The sequence below is a fragment of the Lycorma delicatula genome, chromosome 9, assembly GCF_047948215.1.
Source record: "Lycorma delicatula isolate Av1 chromosome 9, ASM4794821v1, whole genome shotgun sequence".
Classification (NCBI taxonomy): Eukaryota; Metazoa; Arthropoda; class Insecta; order Hemiptera; family Fulgoridae; genus Lycorma; species Lycorma delicatula.
In genome coordinates, this window is record NC_134463.1 from 40,617,352 (window position 1) to 40,636,015 (window position 18,664).

At 34.3% G+C, this 18,664-nt stretch overlaps 1 protein-coding gene across 1 annotated transcript in view; it reads left to right on the plus strand.

Annotated features, from left to right (window-relative positions):
* Positions 1–3,266: 3,266 nt before the first annotated feature.
* The window catches only part of LOC142330643 (uncharacterized), a 152,044-nt gene continuing 136,646 nt past the window's right edge, over positions 3,267–18,664 (plus strand). The window contains exon 1 of the mRNA XM_075376087.1: positions 3,267–3,356. Within this exon, the coding sequence (XP_075232202.1) occupies positions 3,267–3,356 (90 nt within the window). The remainder of the gene's footprint in view (positions 3,357–18,664) is intronic.

The following is an 18,664-nucleotide window of genomic DNA, read 5'->3' on the forward strand; positions in this document are numbered from 1 at the left end:
GCGCCACACGGCCAGCATTCATAAAACCTTTTTTTTTCCCCCCTGTTTAGACTTTGGGAATCACCGTCAGGTATTACTTCAGAGGATGAATGAGGATGATATGTATGAGTGTAAATGAAGTGTATAGTCTTGTACAGTACAGTCTCAGTTCGACCATTCCTGAGATGTGTGATTAATTGAAACCCAACCACCAGAGAACACCGGTATCCACGATCTAGTATTCAATTCCGTATAAAAGTAACTGCCTTTACAAGGACTTCAACGCTGGAACTCTCGACTTACAAATCAGCTGATTTGGGAAGACGCGTTCACCAGTAGACCAACGCGGTGGGTTTATAATTTATAAATATCATCTAACCAAATGTTACCTACGCTTGCTAATCTTGACTAGCAAGCGAAGCGTGCGTAGGTTAAGTTTGGTTAGATTATATAACCTACCGGGTTGGTCTAGTGGTTAAACTCGTAATCGGAAATCAGCTAATTTCGAAGTCGAGAGTTCTAAGGTTCAAATCCTAGAAAAGATAGTTACTTTTAAACGTATTTGAATACTAGATCGGGCAGATACCGATGTTCTTTGGTGGATGGGTTTCAATCAATCCCACATCTAAGAAATGGTTGACCTGAGACTGTACAAGACTACACTTCATTTACATTCATACACATCATCCTCTGAGGTAATACCTTACGGTGATTTCGGAGGCTAAAACAGAAAAAGAGATTATATTTATAATTTCTTTAAATACCCACTGATCTGGAAGAAAAAAATTGAAAATAAGTGGCTGTCAGATTCCGAAAAAATACCCGTTTTAACAGAATGAAAATTGATATGGAAAATCATCATTCAAAGAATTAAATAATAAACATTCGTTACTGTAATATTACGAGGTGCAGCTATTAAATAACGAGACTAATGCTGCTACAGAAGAACTACGCATGCGCCAAATTGGTAGGACCGACAGCAGCGTAGCATAAAGCCTTCTCTTTCGATTGTTGCCATTCCAGTTTCTGCAGACATATTAATCTGGACGTGACCTTCGTTTGGATAACATCTGTTTTTTTTATTTTGCTGAAAAAATGATAAGTGTTTTATTAGAGCGAAGAATTGTCGTTAAATTGTAATGAAACTTGGAAAAACCATTATTGAGACTTATCTTAATGGCTTTATCTTCAATGAAAAAAGTATATGGTAATGAATTTTTATCACATGTGCGGGTTTTTGGGTGATTTAAGCGCTTCAAGATGGCCGAGAAGACGTTGAAGATGATATTCGGCCCGGTCGCCCTTTCACGTCAAAAACGGATAAAAATATTGAAAAATTGGTAATCTGATCTGGTTTGACCGTCGGTTAACTATTCTTGTCTTTATTCAAGATCCATGCTCGACTCCGTGAAAAAATAACAAAAAAAAGATCCGAATTTTGGAAGAACAAGTCATTGGTTCTTCATTAGGACAACGCACTGGCTCACACTGCATCATCTGTCAAGACTTTTCTAGCCAAGTATAACATCTGAGTGTTAGACCATACGCTTTATTCGCCTGACTTGGAACCATGTGAATTTTATCTGTTCCCCAAGGTCAAATCTGCATTAAAAGGAAGAAGATTTCAGACTGTTGAAGCTGTGAAAGAAAAAGCAGCTTGAGTCATGAATGAGCTCATAGAAGAAGATTTCCAGCACTGTTTCGAACAATAGAAAATTTGCATGGAGTGTTGTAGGGATAGAGGAGGGGTGTATATTGTAGGGAGTAATAACTATGTGTAAATTTAAAATAAAATATCTTACAGGATTAGTTTCGTTATTTAATAGCCACACTTCGTATAAAAATTTAAAAAAATCATTCATAAATATTTAAAAAAATAAATTTTCCTGTTTGATATGAAAAAGAAGAAATGAGACAGCTTATTTTGTATACCTGATAAGATTAAAACATATGTTGAAGATGTAGATGAGGGATATTCATAAGTTGATGGTAACGCTGGTTGTATAGGTCAAACCAATGAAGTTTTTATTTTGATATTAAAAGGTAAGGGTCAAGGCGGCCGCCACCTCTAAAAAACAACTAACCGGATTTTAAAGGTCTTTAACTCTCTAACATACTTTGCATGATATATACGCACTTTATAAATAAATAAATATTTTATATATATAAAAATATTGATACATACGCGCGCGTGCGCGTATGTGCGTGTCTGTACAATCGCGCGTAATTGTGTAAACGAATGTCATCTTCACTTTTTCTTTCATAATTTTTTGTTTTTGGATAAGTGTACTCGCGTACGAAAATTTGTTATGATGAATTATGTATAAGTAGCCGTCAACGTACGTTGTAATGAACAGGTATCGGCAGGAATTCCATAACTTTCTTGGTTAGTTTTAAGAGGTATAAAACAAATGGTAGAGACAAGACGCGGAGGCAGGGACAAGCGACCTTCTAGGTGAAAGCAACAAGCTGTTTAATTCACTTTCATCTAACGAAAATAGTAATGATCATCAGTATAATACTGTAGTAATAATAACAATAATAATAATAATAATAATAATAATAATAAACAGTATCATTTATTTAACCTTAAGATGCACAATGTCGACATCAAATTTTAATTTTTTTTTGCATAAAAATACTTTTAAATGAATTATAGAATAGTTAAATGAGTTAAACGCTATTTATTTGTGATGACTTAAATTTTATGAATGAATTAAATCTCCTTTATTAATCTTGGGTAGCAGATTTCTCTTTGTTTATATTAAATACAATATACATTTAATAAAAAAAGAAAAAAATCATCTTATAGTTATACAGTGAATTTTATTTTCTGTGTGTTGATAATTTAATAACATATTATTCAATATAAGTTACAATGGAATTAGTCTAATTAAAAAAATAAATAAATAAATAAAAGTGTAAAAAAGTTATGATCCGATTTCAAAACCATACACCTTTGCAAACACACGTTGTCATTGAATGAAACTTGCAACATTTGAAAGTATGCGCCTAAATGCCAGACATAAAATTGGAATACTAGCGCTCAAATCACTGATCTCTACGTAACTGGATATGGGATTCCATGTATTGGAATTGGTAAAAATTTGAAACATAAACTAGCGCTACTAAATGAGTGGTAGAACTAAATAAAATGTAACGGCGCATGCGCAGAGGTAAGTATAAGAGTAAAGTAGTAGCAAGAGTATATTTGTAGCAGATGAGACGAAATTCGTCAAAGAACAGGACTTCCTAATATAACACCAGAAGAGACTGTCCCATTTATGATGAAAGATAGACGTGATTGGGACCAGGTTGCAATAATAGTTACAAAAATACTGGATACCAAAGCAAAGGAAGCTAAGGAGAATGGGATGGTGAGTGATCTGCAGGTAGGGATTTCCGACAGCAGTCCTGCTCATGAGAGGGTGGTTCGCTGAGGTAGGCCGCCCTTGATGACTGACCGGGGACTTTAGTGGGTAAAATTAAAGATCGTAGTCCCGCCTGGGTCTCTCCCTCACGGGTGGAAACTAGTTTGAGGCCTGGCAAAGAAAAGACCGAATCCCGATGTGCCGGATGAGCGATCCCCGTGGGGCACGACTTTTTCGGATCCCGCGGGATCTCAAAGGATTTCAGGCGAGGCACCCGCTGAGGTTGTGCAATATATTCGACGCAGGTCCAACCTCAGGGGTAAGGGAAAAAAGTGTACGAGTAGGGATAAGACCACGTTTTAAACCGATGCAATATAAGTGTTCTGATTTTATATTTTGAACATTGATCTTTATATAACTATATATATCTGATCTTTATATAAATTTTCTACAACTGTCCGTAAATTTCTGCTTGTGTTGAGAAAATGATCGTTCTTTTGGTTATCTGACTTTTTTTTAATCTCCGGATCCACTATTAGGCATCCTACAGAGGAGGAGATGAATGATTTGTAGCGTGTGTGAAAATGCCATGCCTGACCGGGATTCGAACCCGGGACCTCCGGGTTATCTGAATTGAGTAAAATAAACATCCGTGCCATCAAGATTATAGTTGCGCAAGCGTACAGTGGTTTTATTTAGTTCCCAGCCGCTCATTCTGTGGCGCTGGAATGTGTTTCAATATTGAACATTTAATTGTATTTTACGCCATAAGGATCCCCTACCCAGTTATACAGAGATCCAGTGGCTCAAATGTACGCTAACTTCAGTCTTTAACAACATGGCGTCTATGCAACAGAAAGCGTTTTGTGTTCCATAATTTAGCAAGACAGAGTCCGTAATAACAAATCAGCGTGCGCTTCGATTAGCTAATATTCGTCACTGGTATAAACAATTTGAATAGGGATGTTACGGTAAGGAGAAGAGTTCAGGGCGACCAAACATTTCAGAAATAAATATACAACGAGTTCAAGAGACTTTTCAATGAAGCTCGAATCAGTCCATTCGTCGCGCTAGCAGAAAATCCCTCTGCTGTACGGATTATCTTGATGTTATCCCTGCAGCAGATGAAGGACATATACAACATTTTTAGCTTAGTAAGTGAAATTATAAACATTTTTGAATAATTTGTCTTGTAATTGTAAAACATTTTTATTATGAAATATTTCTGTTTGAAATCGGATTATTCTTTTTGATACACTTGTATTTTTATTAATTTTACTTCCTTGTACGAAGTAAAGGAAGTATTGTGATCGCAAAAAATTTCGGTTTTCAGATTTCAACGGAAATATCAATTTTGACTAGTTTCGGCGTGACGTCTGTACGTACATATGTTTTCTCCGTTAAAGCCCAACAGGGTTTGGAACGGGGGGTGGTGGTGTGGCAACCGGAATATGTCACTAGGCGGGTGCCATCTCCTATGAGGTTGGGATATATGTACGTATGTAGGTCGCATAAATCAAAAACTATTAGCGTATGATGTTGAAATTTTAGATTTAGACTGTTGTAACATCTAGTTGCGCACCTCCCCTCATGATTGGAATCAATTTAACAATAAGTGTCCCAAAAAAGCCCAAAATCAAAAACAAAATTGGATTTTGGACCTTTTCTTAACTGCAGTAATAGTCCTCATTGAGAGCTTTTCAACGATATTCATAAGTGGTACTTATTTTCATTGGTTTCAAAGTTACGGACAAATAAAATTTTAATTAATGAAATATTTGGATCTTACAAGCGAAGGCACATCGGTTCGAATCAGACTTCATCTCCTTTTTTTAAATTTAAATATACTGTTTTAATAATAATTATTAACCCGTGATTGTAAAAAAAAAACTTACAATAACTAATAATTCAATAACAATAAAAAAAATCAGAAATTATTAGTGTAATAAAATTTATGTATTTTTAAAAATATGTATATGTAATTTAATAGTGCTTATTACATATGTGTGTATGTAATAGATTTGATGAAACATCTGATTAGGTAATATTAATTGGAGATTACGATTTAGAATTAATTATTTTTGGATTTTCAAAAAAATCCAAAATTTCTGTTTAATTTTATTAAATTATTCTGGAATTTCTGTTTACTTTTATCTACATTAAACTTAACTAGAATGACTGAGAAATAGAGCCTCACAAGAACAATATATACACTGAGGCATACATGCCCGATCTTTAATAAACTGCAAAAAAGTTTTATCTTTTAATTCATAACTCTTCTGATATTGTCGGACAATATTCTCCCAAGTTGGAGTCGATCATCATTTCGTTTATTTGTTTTATATTGCCGATCATTAAATCGCTCTTTGGTTTGATAAAATTCTTCTGAAAATAATTTGTCTACACGTTCTCTAGTTTCAACAATTGTGTAACTGTCCACTTTATTAAAGAAATGGAGGATTTATCTCTTTTTCAAATGAAATAAGTTTAAATGAAGTGCAGCAATAAATGTGTGTATGTAATTTAATAGGCGTACAAGGAAGTCAAGTAGTGTCCACATCAGATTTCTTATTATTGTATCTTTTATGAATAGCCTTTGTTTTAAATAACATTTTGTGGAGAATAAGAAGAGAATATTAAAATTTATCTCATACTCTGTAACGAGTCTATCTTCAAATGTATTAAAATATTATCAAGACTTATTCATTTTTAAAATATTCTCAATATTTGTTCACTTGTATAGAGTTAAGTGAAAGCGGTGTGCTATATTAAAATATAAATATTATTACTTAATTTAAATAAATTTTCATATTCTCGTATAAGATGACATTCCACATTATAATGTAAAACTGATTTTTAATTTTCTATTATTGATTCTATTACAAAAGAATAATGTGTATTATTTATAAGAGAATACTCTATTACAAAATAATAATAGTAATTAGTATTTTCTGAGCAATTATTTTGTTTTGATAATTTATTTAAAAATCTGCTAAAATATTTTTTTTAATTACTATAAACGTACCATGTTGCACTTATATAACATATATGTATATATAAACACTATTCTATTTAGTTTTATTGTTTTGAAAATAAATGAATTACATAAAAAAAACAAACAAGGATTAATAAAAAAAAGAAAATAAAACAATAAAATTTTTATTACTTATAAATGTATGAAATATAATAAAATAAATAAATTTTTATTGTATTTATCAAGGAAATTAGTTATTCCACACAAGTAACCTTTTTTGTATTTCCCCGGTCGTTATGATAAACAGAGAGAAAGCATTTAAGTATCTTATCGGTAAAAATCTCACTTGGATTTTTAGATTTCTTTAAGTTTTGTATTTCTCGGAATTCAAAAACTCTTACATTTAAATTAAAAATTCAGCATGTGTACGTGAATGTATTTGTATCGATCGCTATTTGCTATTGTATCTTAGTAACGGTTTAACCTTATTACGATGATTAAATCAACTAACTTTTTAAAAACGCGGATGAAGACATGATTGATCCCGAATTTAATCCGAGTTTCCCCTCTCCATCTTCCTGTAATTCTCCTTCGCCATAGCCGAAAGACATTTCTAGAAGAGGAGGCTGCAGTTGTGGTAGAGGAGAAATATCCCACATAAAAACTTTTGTATAACTCCCATATTTATTTATGATTTACAAATCGAACTCAAGAACGGTTAAGAAACGGCCTCTGACGAATAATTACATTATTTTTTTAACAACCTTCTATTTAAATGAACGCCTTCACCATAGTGAATGATAATATAAATTACAGACCTGAAAGAAATTTAAGTCTCTTTCAATTAACTGTGAGGGAGAGGTAAGTTACGCCACCATTAAATACCTAATTCTAAGCCGTACATCGCAGGGTTGCGCTACGTATAACAACGGCGTACTGGACGGTTTCGGGGGAGGCGGTACGAGTACTGGCAGGACTACCTCCAGTGAGGTTATTGATTGAAGAACGAAACAAAGACGTAGAGGACTGGCACCAGGAGAAGCCAGGCAGCAGCTTACAGCGGCCTGACAAGAAAAGTGGGACACGTCGGAGGAGGGGAGGTGGACCTGGAGAGTCATCGCACGAATTGAATCGTGGCAAAGCAGAAAACACGAGGAGCTGAATTACTAGCTTACACAGCTCCTCAATGGCCATGGCGATTTTGGAGCTTATCTGCACAGATTCCGCCCACGTGCAAACTCTGGGTGTGTCTACTGCGTGGAAGTAGATACCTCAGAGCACACCGACTGTGGAAAGTGAATGCCGCTATGGAGAGATCTCGGGTTGCTCCAACTGACGCCGGACAATATTCTGGGGTGTATGCTCAGAGGAAATAGAGAGCGGCTTGCAGTAGCAGAACTAGCCACAAAGATTCTGCGAGAGAAGGAGCAGGGTGGACTGCTGAATAGATAGTGAGAAGAAACGGGATGCAACCATGTCTAGGGTTCCTTGGCTGATTCAACTCAAATGAGAAGCAAGGCTCCCCGATAATAACATGCGGACCGTCCAGCAGAACACAGAAGACCAAAGAAAACCTCAAGAAATAAGATGAAGGGTACCAGACTGGAGAGCGCAGAGAGGACAGACAACCCTCTGCAGAGCTGGCGTTCGTTTGTGCCTGCATGGATGGGCGGCTGTGATGATGCACGGGGACTCTGAACACATTGAGCTCGAAGGCACCTCCTGGGCCTGACTAACGCTTAAATGCGGTTTCCCGCCTCGGGAGGGGGGCTGATGAGGTGGAGGTTTAGTAGGTAGGGCGCAGGCTACATACGCCGTAACATTTGTCCGTAAATGGGATTACTCCCCTAACCAGAGGGGGAAAAAACCTAATTTGAAACGGGTAAGAAATAAACTTAATGCTGAGCGCTTGGATCGACGGAAAAAATGGACCTCAACGGAGAACTGATCCTCAACACTACTTACATCATTATTTTTAAATGTAGGACGTGGGATAACGATTTTTATCTCCAGCCGATTTTCCTTGCATTTTTTATTCTGATTCTAAAAGTAAAGCAAGTTGTTTTAATTAACTCCTTGTTTTTTTTTAGTTTTAAGTGAAAAGAGTGGGGGGAAGACTTAAAAAAATAAAAAGCTTGACGTTGACTGACCAATTAATTTTTATATTTATGTTCAAATTCTGATTATGCATGTCGCAAACGAAAAACGCTACTTATCTATTATATTTTTTATCTTAGGAGGAGCACATTTAATGAAAACTTACTAGGGTATATTCTACACTGTAATATTTTAAGTTAATTAAAGCTGGCTTTACTCACGAGTAATTAATTAAAAAAACTCGATTATTGTAATTAGTTCAACCACTATTCAAGTAGAAATATATTATTAAAACAATGTAGTTATATTAATAATAATTTATTAACAATCCTGTGAAAGAATTTTAAAATAACAAGAGATTTTCTTTAAATAGTGACCCATTAATAATTTAGGTACTTAGTAAAAATAAAGACCAACGTAGACCAAATGAGTTCGTTACATATTTAATTTTTTTTATTAAGGAAAATATGAATATCAAATGTTTACATCTAGATACTAAATACGTGCAATTATTATTATTATTTGTTTTATTATTATTAATCGTTTAAAAATCAAAATCAATAAATAAGATAAAAAAATGGTATAATTACGACAGGAAATAAATTAAGATCTCCGTGATGAAGTAATAATCTTTGTCTTTAATTCTGAAGGTATCGGGTTCGAATCTTGGTCAGACTTGACAATTTTCATATAGTATGTAGTAACCATACGCTATTCCTAACAAAACGGCGGGTATAGGAATGAATAAGTCATCTAAAAATACATCTTCACAACCCACAAATATTTCAACATTTTAAATCTATTTTACGTAAGGAGACAGATATTTCCAGTCTTGTATTTTACAAATTCGATTTTTTTTGTTGTTAAAGAGGTGGAGGAACACCATTTACGGGTGCCAAAGCAGTGTTGAGCTCGCTAACAGGTTCCACAAGATGTTATTAAGTGCGTCTGTGTTCCTCCGCACTACCGACTAAACCTCCACCCCTCCTGGAAACCACTTATGTGATATTACTTCAGGAAGGGGGAAACGCGTGGGCGTTTCCCCCCCACACACATATACACACAATCGGTCACCGCAAGGACAACAGGAAACACCCAAATCAATGCGTATTCACCACAAAATTCATACACAGGCAACAAATTAAGCCAAAAGATCAATCAACAAGCACACAAACACCAAAAACGCCAACAGATCAAGTAACAACCAAAACGCACACAGACAAAACTTACAAAACGCAATAAAGCTATAAGAAACACCCAACAATACTGTTAAAACACAGTACTTACCAAACGGAAATATCTTTCTCCGATGTAATAGCAAGAGATGCCATCGTTCACCACGTACGGAATGCCCACGCTTCGTCGCACCAAGGCGACCTCCAGATGCACAGGGCACCCCTAAGGCGCTCAGCCGCAAGCCTATCCGACCCGGCACTCTTTGACGTCTCCTTTCCTCACGAGACTCCTCTGCAGCATATAGTTTCGCCGTCACCTTCTTAGTGAAATCGTCCACAGTTCTTCCACATTGCTCACCTTCCAACAGGATCCCTTGCGTTTCATTCGGCGTGGGCATACGGTTACGACTCAGCGTGTCTAAAATTTCCAAGCGGTCCTGAATGGAAACGCAGACACCAGAAATATACATGCTCTCGGGTCTCTTTTTCCTCGCGCTCTGGGGGAATGTCCTAGTGGTATAAGTTAAACCTATAGAGATATGATCTACAGCCGCCAAGGTCCGTCAGGAACTGCGTAAGACTGTATCTCAGCGAGCCATGCACTCTCTCACACCACCTCCTCAAATCACCAATGAGGCGAAGTGATGTGTCCACCGACCCCTCACCATTTGGTCCCATCTCTCTTGCCGCAGTTCCATTAGCTCTCACCTGTTATTGTCTTAATTAACAATTTCCTGTCTACAGGCTGCAAATCCCCCAATGTAGCAATACCAAGTCTATCGGCATACATCCGACCAGCACTTCCGCCGCTGCTAACGATACTGTTCTATACGCTGATATAGCCCGCAAATAGCACCCCCTGTGGAGGGACTCCAGTTTACCTTTGTATTTACGGTATCTAGCTACTCCCGATCACACCTCGGCTCCATACAGGAGAGAGGAATAAGCAAATTCGACCAGCAACCTCCTTCTCTGTTGCTGAGGTCCACTTCATTATTTAAACAAAAAATAATTTCCTTACTACGCTAAGGAAAATTATTTTCAGCATGTGTTGCATATGCTCTCCAAGTGTGCTAGAATAATTTATAAATTAACTTTTGCAAAAAACTATTCATCACAGATCCACCAACTTTACGATATGATTTTCCATTTCTAGAAAAGAAATCAGTGTTTATGATGATAACGACTCATTTTTGTATGAAACTCAACCAATTAACACGATGAAAAATTAAAATATTGTAGTATTTGAACGTTCCGTCTTAAAATGCGCTCTAGACACAGAGAAAAAAATCATCGTGGTAAAAGCTCCGTGGGGAAAAAACCTTTGACCTTCTGGCCTAAAAAAGTGAATCGGACCACATGAAAATTAATAGTATCACAATTCTTCAGGTCCCATATTCTCGTAGACCTGTGTTAATTAAAAAAAAAAATAAATATTGTGATATTCAAACCGTTATTTTTCAATAAGCATTTTACATTCGTAAAAAATGAGATCAAAGAAGTCTCGCAACTTAAACCTCTTTGACTTCAAAAACAATTTTTGAGCTCATGAAAAAAACTTATTTGTATCGAAGGGATATGAATCAGTTTAACCACATATCGCCTTTCATGTCTTTTAATTAATAACAATTCTACATATTGTAATTGAATCGTAACTGTACAAAAAGTATTCTACTTCGAGACGAGTATAAAAATTTCATGACTTTGTATCATTAAATATTTATATAGCGTCTGCAGGGTCTTATCGTCCTACTTCAACAACTAATCTTTAATTTTCCCATCTAAATAGGGCTACAGCAGAACTATAGCGCTAGAAGGGAAAGTATTGTAATTGGTCCAATTGTCCAATGTGGTTTTCACCGGATCTTGACGTTTTGACACATAAGGAACCAAAAAAAAAAGGATGGAAATTTCCCGGATGTTAATGTTCTTATGTACGTGTGTTCGGTGTTGACCTCTAAATCACCTTATATCTCCTGAACTACTGGACCGATTTTGACCAAACTTGGTTAGATTACTTCTATATATGGGACATTGATGCCATTAAATTTTCAACTTAAAAGGTCATGTAGGTGAGGCTGTAGAGCTAGGTCAACCTCACTATCTCGAGATTTCGCCTAATTGAGGTCATATTTTTCTTAGACACATTTTTTAATAATTAAAAAAGTAATATATCCAAGAAAAAGTTTGTAAAATTGCACTCGCACCCCAAAAAATGCTGTTGTAATCGACTGCTATGTTGCAACGTCACAGGTGAGCGGTAGAATTAAATAAATGAATAATATTTAACGCGTAAAAAATAAACTCGGTCTGGCTGGGTCTCGAATTTGATTGGCTGGTTGACTCGGTACCTGATGCGTTAAGTCTCGTTACACCAATCCACCAACCGCACAAGCAAAATTTGTTTTATGTAAGTTGTGAAATTACATTACTTTAGTTAATTCCCACCGTCGCCGCTAGTACCACCACACCCGCGAGAATTAAACACGGTATGCGTACGTGCTTTAGTTATAATCACTGAATTAAATAACAGAAAAAAAATTTAATAAGATGATAAATATTTTAAATTAAGTTGTGTGTGTAAGCCGTGTATCAGACACAACCCACACTTGTAGGACTTTCCCGGAACGCGACTTTAGTCAAGTGACGGGAAAGTCCAACTGTGTTGTCAGATGTTTTAACTTAAAAATAAAATATTTGTAATTAAGTGTATTTCTCGCCAAACCATTCATTCCAGACCTCAGTTAAAATACTAATTATTTTGCTACCTTGGTACAGTCAAATTTCTGCAGCAATTTAAAATTCATTGAACAGGTTAATTTAAAGTACAGGGCATGTTTTTGATAAACAAGTGAACAACACGAAGGTCGTCTTTGGGAGGTCGGCTTTATCGGAGGGCGTCCTCGATTAATTTCATTGAAATTTACATATATTATAGTAATGTCTCTGAAGTTCATGTGAAAATTTGATGAAGATTGGTGGAATCGTTCTTGAGCTTAATTCAAGAACATCGCTCAATTTAACCTCGATATAATTTGGGCGGGGCAAGTTAGAAGCGTTTGTCATTATGATGCTGCATAATTTGAACGTTACGTTTTATAAATGTTTTAAATATTAACCAATAGTTAGCAGCACATGACTGTTAATTTACTAAAACAAGATTTTAAACAGAAATATTAGAATAAATCATTTTAAACATCGTAATTACTCGTAATTTACATAAGAAAATAAAATTTGTTTTTCGTTTAATTATTTCATTAAATTTCGGTTATAATAAGTTAATTTTGTACAAAAATAAATATATATTTTAATATTAGAAAAAAAATTATACCTCTTTCAGTTTTCTCCTTTTATTTTTAAATCTTTTTTTTTTTAAATCTAGGTTTATTGGTTCTATATTTTTATGGAATCTCAAACAATCCGTTTATGTTTGGTTTTTTAATTTTTTTCATTGTAAGTATTGTCAAAAAACTATTTGTTTTTCTGCTTTTAATAAAATGTTTATGAGGTTTTATTTTTTTAGATCAGCACTTCCATTTCATTGTTTTACCGATGACTACGGTTCTGGTAGTACGGTTCTGGTTCTGGTTTGTATCGTCCATACAAACTCAAATTAGTCATTAAATTACTCTCTTGGCAATAACTGCACAGCTGATACAAAAACTTCAGCTGTTAGGGAAAGCATGGTTATTAGTCAAAATTTTGAGTGTAGGGTTTTTTATATATCTCAAAGTTTCTTATTTATCTTTTTTATAAAAAATAAAAACCCACTGAAAATTCCAGAAGGATATATATAGTACGTGTTGATGTATGTATGCTGGTTTGTATTTTGAAACTACCTGTTCTGCTTATTAAAATTTTTAAGTTCGCTCAAATATATTTACATGGGGAAGACATTGATGTCATTAAATTTTGAACTTAATCAGATAAATTGGTTAATTTGATAGTTGAGGGTTATGTTCTTGTTACGGTATTAGTGTTTTTGTTTTGTTACTGTTTTCGATACTGTTTTTTATTTTTATTTTGCTAAGTTCTGTTTTATTTTATTCGTGCTGGTGTTGTGTGTTAAATTCACCTTTCCTATTAGAGTGTTTTATTATCAGCTCAATCGGTCCAGTCTTGTTTAAGACTTATTGATAAATTTCTAATTGTACGGATTACATCGAATTATTAGTAGTTCACCGATGGAAATGTTACACGTGGGATACGCATCGGTGTCATCCTGACTGAGGCAAGAACAAGGCTGAAAGATTTCTTTGCCTAAGGTTTTGAAGATGACCTCCGGTAAAGCCCATCAGGGCTAAGTACGGAAGGGGTGGCGTGACGACCGAAATTGTCACATGGTGGGTGTCTTCCCCTACAGGGTCAGGATGTAAGTTATGATAGGAGGAGGATAGGTTGTGTAAGTTCACTGATGGAAATGTCTGCCGAGGCATTAGCATCGATGGCATCCTGACAGAGGCCAAACCGATGACTGTGTTGTGTTATCAAGTTCAGAGGGTCTAAACGACGACCTCCGGTAAAGACCAACAGGAACGGAGAATTGGTGTGGCGACCGGGATCGTTACAAGGCGGGTGTCTTCCCATAGGAGAGATAGGATGTTTAATTTTGAACAATGTTTAATTTTTTTGGATTTATTTATGGTTTATTTTTTTCTGTTGTTCTGGATTTGGAGTTTTTCAATTTTAATAGTGAAACTTATTTTTCAAATTTCAATATGCTTTATCTTTTTTACTCGCTTGGGAATCATTTCAACAAACAATCCATGTAAAATAAAATTAAAGGGAATAATATTAGGAAACATTTATTTCTTAATTTTGATATTTAGTTTCTTTTCAGCCCATAATAACAGTTACTTAAAATAAATATATCGTGAAATTTTTTAAAATATTTTGTTATGAAAGAGCGAGCATCAACAACTATGGTCATTAGTAGCGTATGAAATGATGCCACACCTGACCCAGATTCAAACCCGAGACCTCTGTACAAAATTCCGAGACCCTACCTATTGAGCCACAGAGGTCGACTATTTTATTTTTGGTAAAGGACATTAAAAATTAAAATATAGTTACGATACAGAAAATAATTTAAGCCTTATACGAGTACAATTTAATAATGTATATGCACATTGTATGTGTTTGTGTGTGCGCGTGCGCAAAATGATTAAATTACGCACGCATGTCCATGAATGTGTAATATTTTCTAAAATGAGTATTCTTAAAAGATAATATCCATCTTTTGGGAAACCAAATAAGAACAGAATTATTTTTGTGTAATTCAATACTTTGGCTTACGAGAAAGTCTTATTATGTTTTCGTTGCATAGTTTTAATAGGACCTTTTAAAAAATTTAAAATAAGATTAAAACATTTTTGTCTACAGAAACAATTATTTCATCATCAAATAATTTTTAAATAATATTAATTAAAAGAAACTCAATATTTTGCACATCCGTTTAACGTTTACATAAATATGTGCTTAAATAATTTTTATTAATGTCTTTTGATTTGTAAATTATTTTGTGGTTATTTTATATATTTAATATCTTCCAGGTATTTACCTTCATAGTAATTCATTTGTTTATATTTACATAATTGTTATGGACTTAAGAAACATAAATTTTATTTTATGGGTAATATGAATTTTGCTATGCTTCTCTACTAAGGTTTTATCACGGTTTCTCTTCATTTATTCGGCCAAATAACGAGGTAATTCCTTTTTTTTTTAACTTAGAGTAGCATATCTGCTTATTCCTGACGTGATCTACATAATGTATTGTTATGTATCGATCAGAAAAAAAGATTTATTTACTAGTTTATATTTATAACATCATCCGATTATAGTTATAGATCTATATTTGATACTAGCAAATTTCTTTTTGGCTTGAATGCTCTTCGAGTTTATCTCAATATGCTTTTGATGTCTGCATTATTTCGTTCATCCTTTATAGTTTGCTACTAAATTTTCGTGATACTTGTATACTTTTTACTGCCTATCTTAATTAATTTTTCTCATTTCTCTCCTCTTTCTGTTACCATTTCCTTACACAAATAAATAAATGTGACAAAATTCAAATCATAAACAATTATTTTATTTTCGAGCAAAGAATTTACTTTATTTTAATTGTTCTATCCTCAGATAATTAATACTTTAAAAAAGTGAATACAATTAAATGCTTACGTCATACTATATATTTGTGTGGAATTACCATCTATTATCATATTTATTTCCCATTGTTCTAATAGTAGAATGTAATTTTTAGCTGTCAGGTTATTGAATCCTATTAAAAGGACTGAACTAACAGGTTGATTGCTACATCCAAAACGATACTTTACCTCACTGCTACAAGACTTTTTTCCACAACTTTTTTCTTTTCAATCTATAAATTTTCTACATAAAATGAATAATTTTTTATCTTAAATTCTGTGTAATTATAATAAATACTGCACGCCAAAAAACATCTGTGTGTGTATATATATATATATATATATATATATATATATATATATATATATATGACTGATGACGAAATGTTGTCAAATTCGAAACCACAAAAACTCCCGTGCCAAGTTCGTCATTTTTTTATGTCACGGCTATCGGATTTATCATCGACGAAAATCTTAGTTTAAGGTCTTAAACGGCCATATCATATTATCACTCAATCTTCTGAGTACTGTGCAGCTGAAAGTAATGGAAAACTACTGCTGTTTTTTTTTTCCAAGAAAATCTAGCTCTCTGCATTTTCATGTAAAAAAAATGGAGGCGCCTTCCTTGGTAAAATATCCCGGAAGTAAACTAGTTCCCAGTCCGGATCTTCGGGTGGGAACTTCTAAGAAAGGAGTCACCAGAAAACAAAAAAAAAACATTCTACGAGTCGAAGCGTGGAATGCTAGAAGTCTAAAAAAGGTTGGTAGATAAGAAAATTTAAACAGGGAAATTGATAGGTTAAGTGTAGATATAGTAGGAATTAGCGAGGTTCGGTGGGAAGAAGAAAACTAGTTTTAGTCATATGCAGTGGCGGCTCGCGTATAGACACTATGAAACTGCATCATTCCCTATTTCCACTTGATATTACGATAACATTTAATATAATGAGTCATTTTTTCTTTAATTCTCTCTTTATACTTGTACAATATATAACCCTTGAGCTTAATGTCAGTAGCCATTCCCCAGTTTATTAAAAAGATACAAAAATCTTTGTGTGGAACTGTGCGTTTCACAGTTCCAGCGGAGAGGTGTTTGGCTGTTGTGCGCATGCGCACATAGGAAGTTGCACGCAAGGCTGCCAGGGAAAGACAGTATTGTCGCTCCCGCAGTGCCAACCCTGGCGTGCTGGTGGAAGGTAATTTTTTTATTACTCCGCCTGTGTATGGAATGTTCCTTATTCGTTACCTTTTCTTGTTTAGTCAGTGGAAGGAATGTGAAAGTGGTTTAGATGTTTTTTCAATAATGATCAGAAGATGGCAGAAAGCAAGGGCTCTTTGATTGCCAAATCTGTCCAAAAACACGCTAGAAGGGTGAAAGCGAAGGTAATTAGTAAAAACTAATTATGTATTTGTTTCTGTGTTTCATAGAAATTTAAATTAAGCACCACTGGACTTTAGTATTTTTAAGCAGACATTTTATTAAATTATTATCTAATAATACTAAAAAATATTTTCCGTATTGATATTTTATTATTTATTCGGTTATACCGAATTCGGTTTTTAGCACAATGTGCTTAAAAACTGTGTACCATATTCTTGATTGTGATAAAGTGTAGAATTAGATTATTATCCTGCTTCCAGCTATTCTATTTAATTAGTTTTTTTTGTGTTTTTTTTATTTTACTGAGAACTTTAATCACAGCCTTGAAAAGGCCCAAAAAATTTTCAGGAGCAGCACCCTCACTAATATAAGTTGTGAGCTGCCACTGGTCAGGTGATTTTAAAATAAATAACTCAGTGTCAAATAAAGGAAGGCTCCTTTATTTCGCCTTCCCTTTATTTGTATTCATAATGAACAAGAACATAGGAAAGAGAGTAGAGTATTTCAAAAAACTAAGTGATGGAATCATTGTAATATGGAAAAATCAAAACCTAAGCTGACAACGACTGTTAACGTCTATATGCCTACAAGTTCTCATGATGATGGTGAGGTAGAGTGTGTATACGAAACATTGACAAAGCAATTAAAACACAAAAGGGGATGAAAATTTAATAATACTTAGAGATTGGAATACAAGCATTGGAAAAGGCAAGGAAGGAAATATGGCGGGTGAATTCGGGCTGTGCAAAATACCTGAAAGAGAGGATCGACTTATTGAGTTTTGTGTGAAGTATAATTTAGTAAATGCTAACACCCAGTGTAAAAATCATAATAGAAGACTATACATATGGAAAAAAACATGGTGATAACTGCAAGTTATCAGATAGATTATATCATGATTAAACAAAGATTTAGAAATCAACTCCTTGACTGCAAAGCATATCTTGGAGCAGATATTGATACCAACCATAATTTAGTGATAATGAAAAGTAGTTTGGGGTTTAAAAACCTGAAGAAAAGGTGTCAGATGAATCAGTGGAATTTAGAGAAGCTGGAGGAAGAGGTGGTAAAGAAGATTTTTGAGGAGGATATCACAAGAGGTCTGAGTAAAAAAAGGTAAAGCAGAAAGTATAGAAGAAGAATGGGAAAATGTTAAAAAGGAAATTCTTAAATCAGTAGAAGCGAACTTAGGTGGAACAAAGAGAACTGATAGAAAATCTTGGATATCAAAGGATATATTGGAGCTGATGCATGAATGTAGAAATGTAAGAATGCCATTGATGAAGAAGATAAAAGGAACTATCGACTATTAAGAAATACTATACACAGGAAGTGCAAATTAGTGGAAGAAGAGTAGATTAAAGAAAAGTGTTCAGAAATTGAAAGAGAAATGATCATTGGTAAAATAGATGCGACATACCGGAAAGTTATGGAGAATTTTGTGGCACATAAATTAAAATCTAATCATATGTTAAACAAAGATGGTACATTGATTAATAATATGAAAGAAGACATTGATAGGTGGTTGGAATATATTAAAG